Source organism: Vanessa atalanta, chromosome 29 (assembly GCF_905147765.1).
Source record: "Vanessa atalanta chromosome 29, ilVanAtal1.2, whole genome shotgun sequence".
Lineage (NCBI taxonomy): Eukaryota > Metazoa > Arthropoda > Insecta > Lepidoptera > Nymphalidae > Vanessa > Vanessa atalanta.
Genome location: NC_061899.1, coordinates 5,036,919 through 5,052,263, shown reverse-complemented (window position 1 = coordinate 5,052,263; position 15,345 = coordinate 5,036,919). Strand labels below are relative to the sequence as shown.

At 34.7% G+C, this 15,345-nt stretch overlaps 1 protein-coding gene across 1 annotated transcript; it reads left to right on the top strand.

The window, feature by feature from the left end:
- The first annotated feature begins 2 nt into the window (after positions 1–2).
- Positions 3–10,164, top strand: LOC125075039 (transmembrane protein 145-like). The gene is made up of 15 exons (XM_047686593.1): positions 3–95; positions 857–1,006; positions 1,482–1,618; positions 2,261–2,573; positions 3,482–3,682; positions 4,156–4,240; positions 4,873–5,094; positions 6,000–6,172; positions 6,567–6,698; positions 7,407–7,494; positions 7,968–8,041; positions 8,263–8,337; positions 8,540–8,631; positions 8,960–9,423; positions 10,016–10,164. The coding sequence occupies exons 1-15, from the start codon at positions 3–5 to the stop codon at positions 10,162–10,164; spliced, it is 2,448 nt and encodes an 815-aa protein (XP_047542549.1).
- Positions 10,165–15,345: the final 5,181 nt, after the last annotated feature.

The following is a 15,345-nucleotide window of genomic DNA, read 5'->3' as shown; positions in this document are numbered from 1 at the left end:
ATATGGTCCCGACAACGTTAGGGTTTCTGTTTATATCGGGCATGGCGCTCGGAGTTCACGGAAAGTGGGTGGAGGGGAGGGTGAACACTAAAGAGGTTTGTACTATCCGACTTGACAGTTGACACAGATATAAATAATCCTGTGTTTGTGTGTGTAAAACTGTAAATAAAAGAAAGAGCGCAAAAGGTCGCATATCACGTTTTCTGCCAGTTCTACTGTAAGCCGCGTAAAAGAACTTCGTTCCAAAAAAAGATGAAAATCTACTAACAAATCGTAACTTTGTCGCAATCGAAACGAAACGTAACAGTTTTCTTAGATTATAATATATAAGATAGATTATATCTCACGAGATTGTGAACCGTCAAAAGATACCGAAACCGTAACATACTTACAAGCTTATAATTTAACGCATTACTTTTCGGTAGATTATAATGTATCGAAGCTAATTAAATTATAAAAACTCTAATCTAATCTAACCCAAAATATCATAAATTATCGAAATTTTTTGACGTTTTATTTTGAGTCAAATCACCGTTCACAATAATTCGGCAGTTTACAATCTCGCGAGATAGATTACAATCTAACGATATTTACAATTCTTCAAGAAAACACAACTGGTTCAAACAACGATCTAGTTGTGTTCGGTTAGATCGTAATACAAATAGAAGTTTTATTACCCGTCATAAATAAGTAGAATTTGCACCCAATTACAATTTAACCGAAGATAATTTTCTTATAATGGTAAAGATTAGTTCCTATCTTTACCATTATAAGTAGAATGGGCTCGCTGATGATAAATTATTGATATAACTTGTGGAGGATTTTTTATAGTAATTAAATTTTTATATTATTCTAGAACTGGGCGTTTCTGGCGCGTTTTTGTTTCCTGTCTCTAGACGGACAGTTCGAATACTTGATAGAATTCGAACGCGACATTGGAACGTTGAACTTGTTGCTGTACTACGACGATGACAGCCAGTGGCCGTCTGTGTATCACAGTAGCAAGGTGAGTGGATTGATCATTTCCTTGTAGTAGTTCATTTGATAGACGTCGTTCGAATAGACGACGCAACATTGTATGTTTGAGAAAAATTGATGTACATTTGTGAGTATGTGGCGATGCGATTATCATTTTGTTATGATATAAATGGGGGATTTCACCTGATGGTAAGTGGTCAAATCATCACCATCCATAGACATTGGCGCTGGTGCACTTAACCTTACTAAATGTGCCACAGAGTAATCTTCTAAATGTCCATAGACAAGTCTAAAGACTTCTCTATTAAAATATAACTCACAATAAAAGTATCGGCTTTATGAATGATAACGTTTCTGTCGTTATTGAATGGGATGGCAACGACTGACACCACCGAAAAGATTGCACCCAATGGCCAATGGCTTTATATGAGTTCCAAATGAGAGTGTAAACTTCCAACTGCGAGTTTATGAGCTTTGTAAGATTTACTAATTCATATTTTTAGACATGCAAGGAACGTGAGGCTGTACTAAACAAAGGCGGACAAAATCAAATAATAAAACTATCGCACTGGTACCCAGACACAGAGTACTCGGGCTGTATACTTACTCAAGCGAATAGGGAGGTACCCCCCGGCAAAAGGTTTGTATATGTAATATTAATTTGCGATAATAACCTTAGCCGAGATGGCCCAGTGGCTAGAACGCGAACAAGCCCAGGCAGGCACCACTGTCATTTCATGTGCTTAATTTGTGTTTATAATTCATCTCGTTCTCGGCGGTGAAGGAAAACATCGTGAGGAAACCTGCATGTGTCTAATTTCAACGAAATTCTGCCACATGTGTATTCCGCCAACCCGCATTGGAGCAGCGTGGTGGAATATGCTCCAAACCTTCTCCTCAAAGGGAGAGGAGGCCTTTATCCCAGCAGTGGGACATTTACGAGCTGCTAATGCTAAAAAAAAAATGACCTTAGTCATTAAAAATTAAATCAAATTGAAAAGTAATTAAAAAAATGAAATGGTAATACTGAAAAATGGCTGTCAATAAAAAAAAATATCTATGTTTAACACCAATAATATTGAGTTGCGACTATCTTGGAGGTATTCTGCTCCCAACGCAAATAAAAAATAAATAGATCGGTTCATAAGATTAATAACAAATATGTATATTTAAAAGATATATATATATTGACAGTTGTCAATGCATACCAGAAATTTGTGTCTGGCAACCCTGTGTTACAAATCGACTTTTATATTTATAATAATAAAACATCTTTTTGCAGTTCAACGGCAGCTCCAATAACAACGACGACAAAATCAAAGGATAAGAACTCAACTAAAAACGATTTACCGGCCGATCCTTCGTATTACGACAAATTTTTAAAAACGACTACCGCAAAACCTAAGTCTACCATAGTCGATACAAATTTCACAACATGGTACGAACTGTTGCCAACCGATGAATTTAATTCTACCACAACTGGGTTGCCCCCCGACGATGAATTGTGGGAGAATATAGGGCCTGAGAATAATATGAGCCGATTGGAAAATTTGAAGGACGTCGAAATTATGTTTGAGCATACTAGCAACACCGGAGTAAGTATACATAGATACATAGATCAATAGATATCCTTTGATATAATAAAATAATTTCATAATTAACAAAATTAACACATTACATTACATTAACAGCCTGTAAATATCCCACCGCTGGACTAAGGCCTCCTCTCCCTTTGAGGAGAAGGTCTTGGAGCATGTTCCACCACGCTGATCCAATGTTGGTAGAACACACATGTGGCAGAATTTCGTTCCGCCGAGCACGAGATGAATTATAAACACAAATTAATTCAGAATGAAAATTCAGTCGAGCTTGCACGCGTTCTAACCACTGGGCCATCTCGGCTCATAAATAAACACAAGTATTCTAAAATATTTTAAACTTGGTCAGCCCCACGAAGGTGCGCAAGGGTCAGATCTACCACCAAGTTTGGGCTTGTCAGACCAATGCTTTGAGCAGGCCCATCTAGGTAGGCATCTCCCACTCATCAGATATTCTTCCACCAAACAGCAATAGTTGGTATGGTTGTGTTTAGGCACAAGGGACATAACATCTTAGTTCCCAAAACTGATTGCGTGTTGTTGATGGAAGGATTAGTTCATATTTCTTACAATGCCGATGTCTATGGGCGATGGTGAACACTTACCACCAGGCTTTCCATTTCGACGTCCGACGGTCGACCGATATCATAATATATTATATATTGGGTTCTTTTGGATATGTTGCATATTCAAACTCAGGAAACCTGTGTATTTCCATGTGCCCAATTTGTGCACATATTTCATCTCATGCTCGGTGCTGAAGGAAAACATAAATCTGCCACATCTTTATTCACCAACCCGTAATGTAGCAGCGTGGTGGAATAATCTCCAAATCTCAAAAGTACTGGAGGCATTAGACCAGCAGTGGGACATTAATAGGACGTTAATTTTTAATTATTTTTCAGCAAAAAATCAAACGTTCAACGTTTGAATTATACGAACGATATCGTCGGCGTAGATTGTATTCGGAGTCCAATCAAAACGAGCTCAGCAGCTCGAACGGGAAGACGGTAAAGTTTATCGTTAGCTGCCATAATTCTAGAAGGTTCCGCTCGGCGAGGGAACGGTGGTGGTTCATCGGTATCAGCAACTGTGACAATCCAAAGGTAGCGTTGATTTTTGTTCTAAAATGTGGACACAGTAGCCGTAGGTTATTTGGTAGATAATCTTTTGTATTATAATCATTTTTTTAATTGTGAACTGTAATCGGACTTGCACATTGGTTACTTGTTGATAAGCGGTTTCCGTCACTCATAAATATTGGGACTGTAAGAAATATTAACCATTTTTGACATGCCTAATTCGTCATCAATCTCGGAATAGGAGTTATGTAATACTTCTCTCTCTCTTCGTATTGTGTATTTTGGAAATCAGTTTAAAGTCCTTTTTGAACTGAAATGTGTGTAAATAACACATAGGTCACATGAGTAAGTGTTTTGTTCTCGTACCCTTATAACGTTTAAGAAAAATTTCATGATGTTCAGTTGGGTAGTTATGTGAAAGCGTAACAAACAAACGAACTGTCGCATTTTTAATATTTGTTAGAATGAATGAATGCATCGTTTATTTTATGTTTTAGGGATTGGATGTGCGTTACAAATTTTTGATGACGAATGGACCTAGCGGGGATTTTTGGCATGAACATTTTTCGGCGGATGAATTTTGTAAGCATTTACTAATAAAGAGCTTTTCTTTTTCATTTAGAAGTATCTTATAGCACTTATTATTTGTGTAATTAAAAGTTACCATCGGTTCGGAAAAGAAAATACCCAGGTCTGCGAAGGACTGGCCAAAAAAAAAAGTAGATGCCTTAGGGATTTTCTGTGACTTATCCAAAGCCTTTGATTGTGTTAAAAGTGATACCGTGGTCAGATTTTTTTTTCGTTATGGTTTTAGAGAATGTGCGCTATAGATTTAAGAGAGCTGACGCTAAAGGAAAAAGGTCTCCTGGGATCTCAGTTGGTATGGGGGATGCCTCAAGGACCAATTCAAGGACCTTTTCTATTCCACATATACATAAATAACTTTCCCTTTCTTTTCAAGAAAAATAATACATAGTATCGTTTGCTCAGGTCAGGGAATTTTCTTTTCTCAACCGGTTGTGTTTAATTTGACAATCAATCAGTAAAAGTAATGCATCTTTATTAAATAAAGGAATTGTATTTGGTTTATCTGAAAATTCCTAGTTTTTAATTTCCTGTAATGAAGCAAACGTTATAAAGAGTTTATATAAAGATTAATATATAAAATATTTACTACGAAGTCCTTGAACTGTACGTGTGTGTATGTTTTTCAGATGTGCTCCCCATCCTGTTATCTTATACATTCGCGTACGTGATAGTCATGGTGGCCGTGGTGATGTGCAGCGTGGAACTCAAGTGCCGTCACTTGCTGCACACCACCTATAAGCTGTTCCTGGTGTCCCTCGTCGCCCAGCACTGTGGAATCGCTCTGCAGACCCTGGCGAATATCCGATACGCCTACAATGGAATTGGCAGTGCTAGTGCTAAAATTACAGGTAAAAAACTTTTATTATCTTATTGTATATATATGTACGTATAATAATTTTTCTTCTACTCTATCTGGTCAAGAGTGAGGGAATAGAGGGTGCGTTTGTGTTTTCGTACGTGTGCACTATAATGTCTCCTGCGCAGTTGACTGTGGCGAGTCCGTTCAATTGTTTTTAAAATTCGTTTCATAATTTACACAAACTTCCCAACAAATGCACATCCAGTTAAATACAACCTTTACTATAAAAGTGTAGCGTGTTAACATATTATATTAACGTGGATCGTCATCACTTGTCAATCACAATACACTGTAAGCCTCTCCAGAGTGCGCCAACACTCACAGCTCCGCGTCCCATCACGTCCCGCCACTTTCATGTTTCATCGTTTTTTCTCAATTCAAATGAATTGTACTCAAATGAGTAACGTATGATTTTTTAATGTTTTCACAAATGATCCAGTTCAAATCGACGTGGGAATTTTTTTTTTTTTCGAAATTTGTGTCTTTTTTAATTCTGCAACTTTTGAGAACGGATCCAAAATGTATTTTATTTGGAGAATGGAATTTTTAAACAAAATAGGGTATGCAAACTTCTTTATCATCCGTATTTTGTTGGAGAACTAATATATCAGAAAATCATTGAAAAAATTGATAAGGTCTGATAGATGATAGTCCTTAAAGTCGGTTAAATCTTGACCAGTTTGCACACTGCACCATCCAATTCAAACAATATTGTTATTCACCTTTTGTGTTCAATCAATCCTGTGATGGGACCCGAGCCTAAATCCAGGCTTTTTTTTCTAAAAAATATTATTTTAATGAATAATAAGACTTATTAAATAGTTTATTCTTAATAAACTTTTTAAATTTGATTGAAGATGATTGTTAAATTGACATTTTGATTTTAAATTGTAGGTCAATTTCTGGGTGGAGTATCGGAGACGATGTTTCTACTGCTCCTGATATTGATGGCGAAAGGATATACCATTACGCGTGGTAGACTCAAGGTTGCTTTCACAATAAAACTGACGATCTTCATGTGCTGCTATATACTGACATATGTGGTGCTGTTTATTTATCAAGCAAAGGTGAGTATTTATGCCATGAAATGAACGATCTTCTGTTCGTAAGTTAACCTAATCAGCGTATGCAATACAGTGAAATCAATATAAATTATTATATACATTAATAATTTTCTGAATCGCGCTATAGTTTTGTTCGTCGCAATATGTATATGAGTAGTAAATTTTTTAAGTTGCATTTTTGACTTATTTTGAGAAAAGGTAAAAAAAACGTGATAACTCAAAAATGGTTCACTTTTGCGTCATGCATATGGGGTTAAAATTATTGCAAATAGTCACCCCTATTACCTCCTAACCGGAATACGTCGGATTACCAATAACCCTGTATATGTCTCAAGATATTAATCTCGTTTAAATATTGCTAAGATAAGAAATAATTAAATGCATTTTACAATTTTAGGCCTTCGATCCAGGAGAAGTTCTCTATTTATACGAAAGTCCAGCAGGCTATGGGCTGATTGTCCTCCGCGTGGCCGCTTGGTGCGCTTTCGCCTATGCTACGTTTTTTACAGTCAAAAAGTGCCCTGAAAAGGTATGTTTTTTTATGATATCGGTAAGCAGACGAGCAAATGGGCCACCTGATGGTAAGTGGTCACCACCGCCCATAGACATCACCAATGCGTCACCTACCTCGGGAACTAAGATGTTAAGGCCCTTGTGCCTGTAGTTACACTGGCTCGCTCACCCTTCAAACCGGAACACAACAATACTGAGTAGTGCTGTTTGGCGGTAGAATATCTGATGAGTGGGTGGTACCTATCCTGGCTTGCACAAAGTACTTCCACCAAGTAAAGTGTAAAGTATTAGGAATGCCATATGAAGGTAATTACTTATCAATGATTATTTATCGATAACTGATCCACTGGATCGGTTAGTTCAAATGATTCTTGATCGAAGTGTGCGGTGTTGAGCCGGACAAGAAGCATTTTCATGTGTTTTTTTTGTGTTAATAATTCGGGACGGCGGTGAATAAAAACATCGTGAAGAAACTATAAAGTAGGAGGAATAAAGCAAAATAAGCAACTTTGATATTGAACTGACGCAATATCATTGGATCGAATCTTGAATAATTAATGGATTGAGAGTAAAATTAAAGTGGATATAAGTAGAGAATGGAACATTGTTTAAATATATATAATTAATATCTTGATATTTGATTGGATATTATCTGATGACAATGGTCACGTAAATTAAGTTAATTGTAGCAAATTTTGGAAACTTTTTTTTTCTTTTCTTTCAGAATATGTTCTATTGTCCGTTTTTCATCTGTGGCACTCTATGGTTCTTCGCTGGACCGCTTTTTATATTAACGGCGAATTCTTATATTGGTAAGTGTATAATGTATAGGTGTTTATACACTAAACAGTTTTAATATTAAACAAAATTTAAGATGACCTGTATGGTACGTATCGCCCCGCTGTAAGCGGCGTTGGAGGTAGGGGGCTCTTGTAATCCGGAACTCCTCTTGCTTGTTGATCCGCAAAGTTCGTCCCGTCGGGCCATCACGGTTGCATGCGCAAGCGATGAATGAAGAGGTCGGATTGTTTTTTTAGTGGGTATTCCGGTAAGCTGGGGCGCACCAGGCGTTCTTAGCACCGGCGAGATACACATACTTCCCATATCACGTGGGAATGCCAAAACTAATTCAAGTAAAAGGAGGCGTAAAGACGAATAAACAACTTTGGCATTGAGTTGACGTGATGTCATTGATGGTCGAGATTTTGAAAAATCTATGGAATTGTTTTATAAAATATAAAAATTGCTTCTACTTGAATAATGTATATTTTAATTTTGTTTTTAGATAAATGGGTACGCGAAAGCGTCGTCACGGCCGTCCTTCTGTTCATCACGTTCAGTGGTCACGTCATGTTCTTGGTCAGTCAGCAAAATTAAATCACTTCTAATTTTAAATAATATTTAGCTAAAGTTATGTAAAAGATATATAGTAATATATACTCTGATTACTTATTTACTACTTACTTATTTATATAAAGGCACATTATTGTTTAAAAATTATATTTTTCAGGAAATAATAATATGATGTTAGATATATTTATTCGAACGTTATGTTTAATTAACATCAAATATTTTTTCAGCTGTTAACACTGCCTGTGTTCGCGAACAAAAATTTCCCGTATCACGTTCGAACAACACAAATTGGAGTTATGGAGGTAAAATCATTAGAATTGAAATGATTAATATGTTCTTTACAATACCAACCACATGATTACTTAAAATTAAAACTACAATTTTTATTAAGATATGTTTTCCTTTGCAGTATCATTATTTATACGTCATATTTATCAACCGCACTCTTAATAGTAAACAAATAATAACATTAAATAGTTACTTGATATATGAATTATCTTTCAGGTTACCCACAGCTCCAATTTAGACAGGTTTGGGCCGACGGCTTACCATCCCAGCGATGGCCCAGCCCGGACTGTTATCATACCGCTAACGAGGTAAGACAATTTGACGTTTTAACAAATTCTTAAAAGGTCTCTTTGATTTATATGTTTTTAAAAATTGGTAGGGCTTTGTATAACCGGACCGAAATGGTCCACCCACTCATTATATATTCTAGTAGCCTACAGCAGTTGCTAGTTATTTTGTGTTCCGATTTGAAGGCTAAACCAGTTTAAATACAAGCACAAGAGACGTAACATCTCTGTTCCCAAGGTTAGTGTCGTATTGGCGATGTAAGGGATGATCAATGATTCTTACAATGTATGTGGTGACTATTTACTATCAGGTCGGTATAAAAAAACACATAATACAATATTTTTCCAGGCGAACAGAAGAATTAATAGACAATATGTACAGTCAATATATGGCGACGGCGCCGCCATTATCATTGGAAAATGGAACGCCAAAAGTTAACGGAGTAAAGAAAATTGAAAAGAATACGTCTAAAAACGGTCTCACGCCTCTTGCAAGCACGGAGACAAACTCTTCAGACGACATAAATCCTTCTATAAATGATAATGAGGTTTTCACCGTTGACAGTCAGATGTCAAAAATAGAGCAAAATGCGCGGGAAAACGAAATGTCAAATCAGTCAGTGTTGCCAAATAATGAGAATTCGACAAGCTTAGGGAACGGAGAGAACGATAAGGTAGATTTACCGTTGATTTTAAGGTCTAAAAGAAATATTTTGGCGCCCATACAGAGAGATGTTCCCATTTGGTCGTTGGCCAAAGGCCCTTGTGTTGTCGCCATGCAGTTGAAAACATCGACAAGCTTAACCGAAGAAGGTAATACTTTTTTATTATTGGCAACTTTTAACTGTGGTTTTGTTTTTCGTGATATTACGTGCAATGTCCACTGCTTGGAATGCTTGTTAAATTTTAGGAATATAAGACTCATTAAATATCCTACCGCCAAACAGCAGTACTCAGTATTGTTGTGTCTCGGTTTGAAGGGTGAGTGAGCCAGTGTATATACAGGCACAAAGGGCATAGCGAGGATATTCTGGCAGAACCGAATAGGTGCAAATTGGCGATTTTTTATCTGACAAAACAATAAATCTAACTGTCAAAGCTTTTTTTCATCTGGGTAAAGACAATAGCATTTAATTGCAATAATATTAAAAGCAAAAAATAATATGGACTCTTAAAAAAAATACAGTGATAACGGAATAAAACAATTTACTTTCTTTACCAAAAAAAAAACACTTAAACAAAATTGTATTTTAAATAAACAGGTAAAACAAAATGTCATAACATCAACTTAATACATTGTACAGCGTCAGTGGCAATGGGCGGTGGTGACCACTTACCATGCGGTTGCTTATTTGCTTGATCATCCACTTATATTATAAAATATTAATAATAATATTGTTTACAGATAATCAGCAAAATACATCAAACGGTAAGAGACCTTCGATTCGTAGCACACAATCAAATTCTGGCGATATGAGCACAATACACGAAGGTCGAGAGAAAAATTATGTTAGGACGCCGACAGATATTTTCACTGTACCCACTAGAGGATAGTATTAAGTAAATTTAGTTTTTAAGCATGGCAACATTAACAGTTTATTTATATTATTTACATTAATATGTAATTTTTAGTGTCTTTTATTTTATTTTTTAAATTAGTTTATGTGATTGTCTATTTAAATTTGAAATAATAGTTTTAACTTTATTGAATGAATTTAGATTTTGTTATATATATATATATATATTTTAAACCATTAATTAGATAATTGAAACCAGTCTAATTTTGGTGGTAAATGACTTGGTGGTAAGGCTTTGTGCAAGCCGGTTTGGGTAGGTACAACCCACTCATCAGATATTCTGCCGCCAAGAAGCAATACTCAATAGTGTTGTGTTCCGGTTTGAAGGGTGAGTGAGCCAGTGTAACTACATACACAAGGAATATAATATCTTAGTTCCCATAAACAATGTAAACAAAAGTTAACGAGTACTCTATTTGTTGCCAGTTTTAATATTCACTTACATTTTTTTAAATTCATTTCATCTTATAAGTTTTTTTTTAATTTATCATATCTAAAATACCTTATTTTAGATATGATAAAAATAGTTTGAAATATTGTTAGAATAATTTTTAAAGATTTTGCAATCCTTAGCAATAATAGTATTGAGTGATATTTTCTAGTCTAATAAATGAATTTTCGGTAAATGTTTTGTTTTATTTTTGTAAACGAACCGAACTAATCCCAAGCCACGAACAAACTCCTCTCGAAAAGGGCTACTAGGAAGCAGGGCAGTATTTGAAGAATGTGTGGATGCGAGTTTTTGATGGCATTGTGTTTTCATACGATGGCCGAGTCAATCTATTTTATTTAAACCATAACAAGTGGTCACTATAAGATTTAATTAGATTAGACAGCATGATAACGTAAGACAGAAGATACCTTAAGTAGGGCCTGAATAAATCCACCGACTCGGTATTACATGGATCTCACAAACTTTTACGTTAGAAGAACTGAGTTACGACCAGTGGCGTAGCTATCGTAGGGCCAGGTGGTGCAGTGCACCAGGGCCCCTGAGCTCTGGGGGCCCTCAAACCTAAGCTATGAAAAGAGCTTTGAATAGAGATGAAGTATAAGTTTAACTTAGTAATGATATGTTCAACTCACTGTATCTTGTATCCCATTCTTATTACTATCTATAATTTTGAATGCCTATATACGTTAAAGAGGGGGTGAGGGCCCGATTCTTTTTCTATGCACCGGGGCCCTTACCCAACTAGCTACGCCACTGGTTACGACACTTGATTTTTTTTGTTTTTTTATTTGGTTCCTCAACAATGTGTACAGTGATTATAATAATATGATATAACGAAGTAAAATTATATTCTAAGTGTCACAATTACTTTAAGAAGAACACAACATGCACAAAAAGAAAACAATCAACATCTTAACCTAATTTGAAAACTATTTAAATAAATGTTAATTAAAAGGAAATAAAAGTAAAAAAAAAACAAAAAAACTATGTAATAAAAATATAAGGATGTATCAACTTAGACATAATTTTTGCTGCCCAGTACGATGGCATATTTTCGTAGATAGATCTATTTTTTTCCTTTCCAGTAACCTCTACTTCTTAAACACCAACAACGAATTTTGTCAAAGCTCGCTCTGTCTAATGAGTTTTTCTTATTTGTGTTGGTAGTCTTTCTCCATGCCAGCTACGTATGTAATCTACATATATTTATGTTTATATATATATAACGGCGAGCCGGTAATATTGTTTGGTTCGGGGTTACCATCTTCGTCATACATGTTTACAAATAATACAACAAATCGATAGCTGGACTATCGTATATTGATTTTTACAATATTTCATTGGCCGCGACCACATCTGTCTTATCCCTCTTGACAACTGACATTTTATGTTTTTCTAACATGACAAAGAGTGATTGACTTCACTGGCCATCCAGAAACAAATCTCAAAACTATGAGATTACAATCAAAGTATTTAATTATCTGTCGCTGCGACATATATATATCTCCCAACGTCATACGTCAAGCTGTCAGGTGGCTATTAAATGCATTCACTTTTTGGCGGGAAGTAGCGCGATAAACGGTCAGGCGTATCATTGTTAAACTGTTTTTGTAATAATATTAGCAAACCAGAAATTGATTAAAGTATTTTGTTATTCATTAATTATTATTTTATATAGAAATTTATAAAAAGTAAATTTATTTTATTAATACTATAATATTTTTTAGGCACTACAGATTCAAAGCTCAAGTGAAACTCCCATTCGTCATCCCTTGCAGCTAGACTCAGATCCGCAGCATACGAGACTAAGTTAGACAAGCTAACTGATAAAGCTCGATTAGTATACTTTGTACCTATTCATAGTACACCTATGATATAATAATTTGCATTAATCACAATCACAAAAATGAGCAGTTATTTACTATATATACAATAGCTGCAGACTCCCTCCGGGATGTTTTTAACAAATTTAATATACTTAACCATAGCACACAAAATTACCCCCAATTTTACCACCTTAAGGGATGAATTAAAAAGTATTAGGTAGCCTACGTCCTTCTACGGGACTCAAAATATCTTCATAGCAAATTCAATCTAAATCAGTTGATCGGTTCAAGCGCGAAGAGGTAATAGACGGACAGTCACATTTATAATATAAGTATAAATATACATACATAATAAAATCAATTATTTAGATACAGGGACAGCATCATTAGATACAGGGACAGCATTGTACTTATTTGAGAAGAAAAGAAAAATTTTTAACGCCTGGTTTCCGTCTGCGTGAAGTTGTCATCATCCTTTCGGCGTCTATAATAAAATACCATCTCTTATGTATAAATTTAAAGTACTCGTTAAGAAAACTTTGATCAATAAGGCTTATTACACGATCAAGGATTATATCAATGATAAAAACGTATTTGTTTATTCCTACGCATCAATTTATTTAATAATCTGTGGCTGATTGTCGGACAAGTTACTATTGAGTTTCTGGCCGGTCGTTCTCAGTAGAATCTACATAGTACATACCGAACTCGATTTCTTACACTACATACACTGAAAGTAATAGTGTGATTTTAAAAAAGTAAATATTATTTTAGTTTTACTACGATGTAATATTTTATCACGGTTTTGTCACATCGTAGATATTGTTGAATGCGAAACTTTGTATCCTTTGCACAAATCAGCATTGTTTGCACCATTTTTCAATTTCGAAACGATTTCCGCCTTTTCTTTAACAATGCACGTGCATCTAGGAGCCATACTTATTCAAAAGTTTATTATACACAGTTGCTACTCTGAATATCAAATTGTAACTGAACTATTTTAACTCGGAAACATACACGCTTACCTACCTAATTACCTATCTAATATCTATAAACAAGTAAAGGTTGCTGACCATCTGTAAACAAAAGATAAGAAAGCTCTTTTGTGTCTTTGGCGGCCGACTCCGGTCGCAACATCTGATTTTATTACAAACTATTCTATAAAAAGTCGCTACGTCCGAACTCGACGTTACATCCAAAGTCGCTGTAGCCACATGTTTGTACATACTATAGTATGCTTTAATTCAAGGGACTTAGATTTAACGTCACTATAGACGAATGGTCGCTACAACCAAGGTCGTAGTAAATGAAATCCACTGAATATATATAAATAAAACCAAAAACAATTCATTACAAGCAATTTATTTATGTCTTAATATGTAACAACAAATAGACCCATTCTTAAAATACTTAGAAATTACTATAAAAACATTTACCAATATTATGGAAGGATGTTCGTCAATATTTAATCTATTATTGACATACATAATTTCTATACAAAATACTCGCAATTAACAAAAATATAATTAAAATAAAAGTCAAAACTTACAAAATAAATCTCACGTAAAAATCACATATTTTAGACAAAATCTTCTTTGAAAATGATAATATTTTTTTTTTATTAAATTGGTATATATATTACTTTCAAATCAAATCGAATCTAATCGTTGCCATAACTAAGAATTCAGAAAATATATCTAAATAATTCTGTACGAAACAACATAAAAAAAAAACATTATCATTTTCAAAATTAAAATAGCAAAGCAATTAAAACATACGTAATAGAATTACTACTTAATTTTAATAAAGACTGCTTATAATTTTATGTTTAAAAAAAAACCATTATCACAATATAATTATTATAAAAAAAAAAATATCCGTCAAATCTTTGATAGCAACCATTTAAAAAAAAAACATACATTTCCTAATTTTTATAACAAATTATTGCTATAATTCCATTATATACAAAATAAAACCATATACATACGTTGTAACATGTATTATACAATATATAATACTCTATTATTATGCAATGTATAAAAAAGGGGAAGTAACTCGGTGTAGAAAAGGTGTCCCTCAAAATGTATAAAATTTAAATGGCGCTGCTCGAGCTAGGGAAACCCAAGACTGAACTTAAACGGAATCAAAAAGGGAACTGCCTTCAAGAGGTATTATCCCCTATAGTCCGGTTAATCTAGGATTATATAGATGTCACGGTAGGATGCGAAAGTGATCACGTGGCGTCCGCCAAAGAGACGGAAAGGGTTTTTTAGTGGGTATTCCAATGTACGAGACGACATACGAAACGGGTTATACGATTTGAAGTCTAAATTCGTAAAGTAACTGATTGTCGTAAAAGAATTACTGATCTTCTTGCCAGTTCTTCACGGTTGAATCTACATTCCGAACCGGTGGTAGTTTTAAATTTAATTTTATCATGTAAAATCACCATTCAAATTTATCGTAAGTTTTGATTAGAACCATTCGTGTAGAATATAGATCCCAAATAATGCGTTCCTGTGCGTTCTTATATATTATTCCTCTAGCTGAAGTAACGCCATTTTAGCAATTGAATATGAATATTGGACAACATCACATACATTTGCAATTAATTTAATACATTTTTCACACATTTTGTTTAACACTTTTTCGGGTACTTGAAAACTCTACACTTCACACATATCAAGTGTGCCTTCAAACACTTGACATTAAGTGATAACATCTGTTTGACATTGACATTGACGCTTCTGTCATTCGTATTTGACAGTAAGTCGGATACAAAAAAAAAACGAAGACTTAAACCAATTAGAAAAAATAAATTGAAATAGTATTAAAAACAAAAAACCGATAGAGCAGTACTTCGTTGTCAGTTGTTCAA

Excerpts from the sequence above, each read along its gene's own strand:
- LOC125075039 (XM_047686593.1), top strand. The coding sequence starts at position 3 with ATGGTCCCGACAACGTTAGGGTTTCTGTTTATATCGGGCATGGCGCTC. Across the intron at positions 5,095-5,999 it reads TGCTAGTGCTAAAATTACAG|GTCAATTTCTGGGTGGAGTA; the intron begins GTAAAAAACTTT and ends TTTAAATTGTAG. Across the intron at positions 9,424-10,015 it reads GACAAGCTTAACCGAAGAAG|ATAATCAGCAAAATACATCA; the intron begins GTAATACTTTTT and ends TATTGTTTACAG.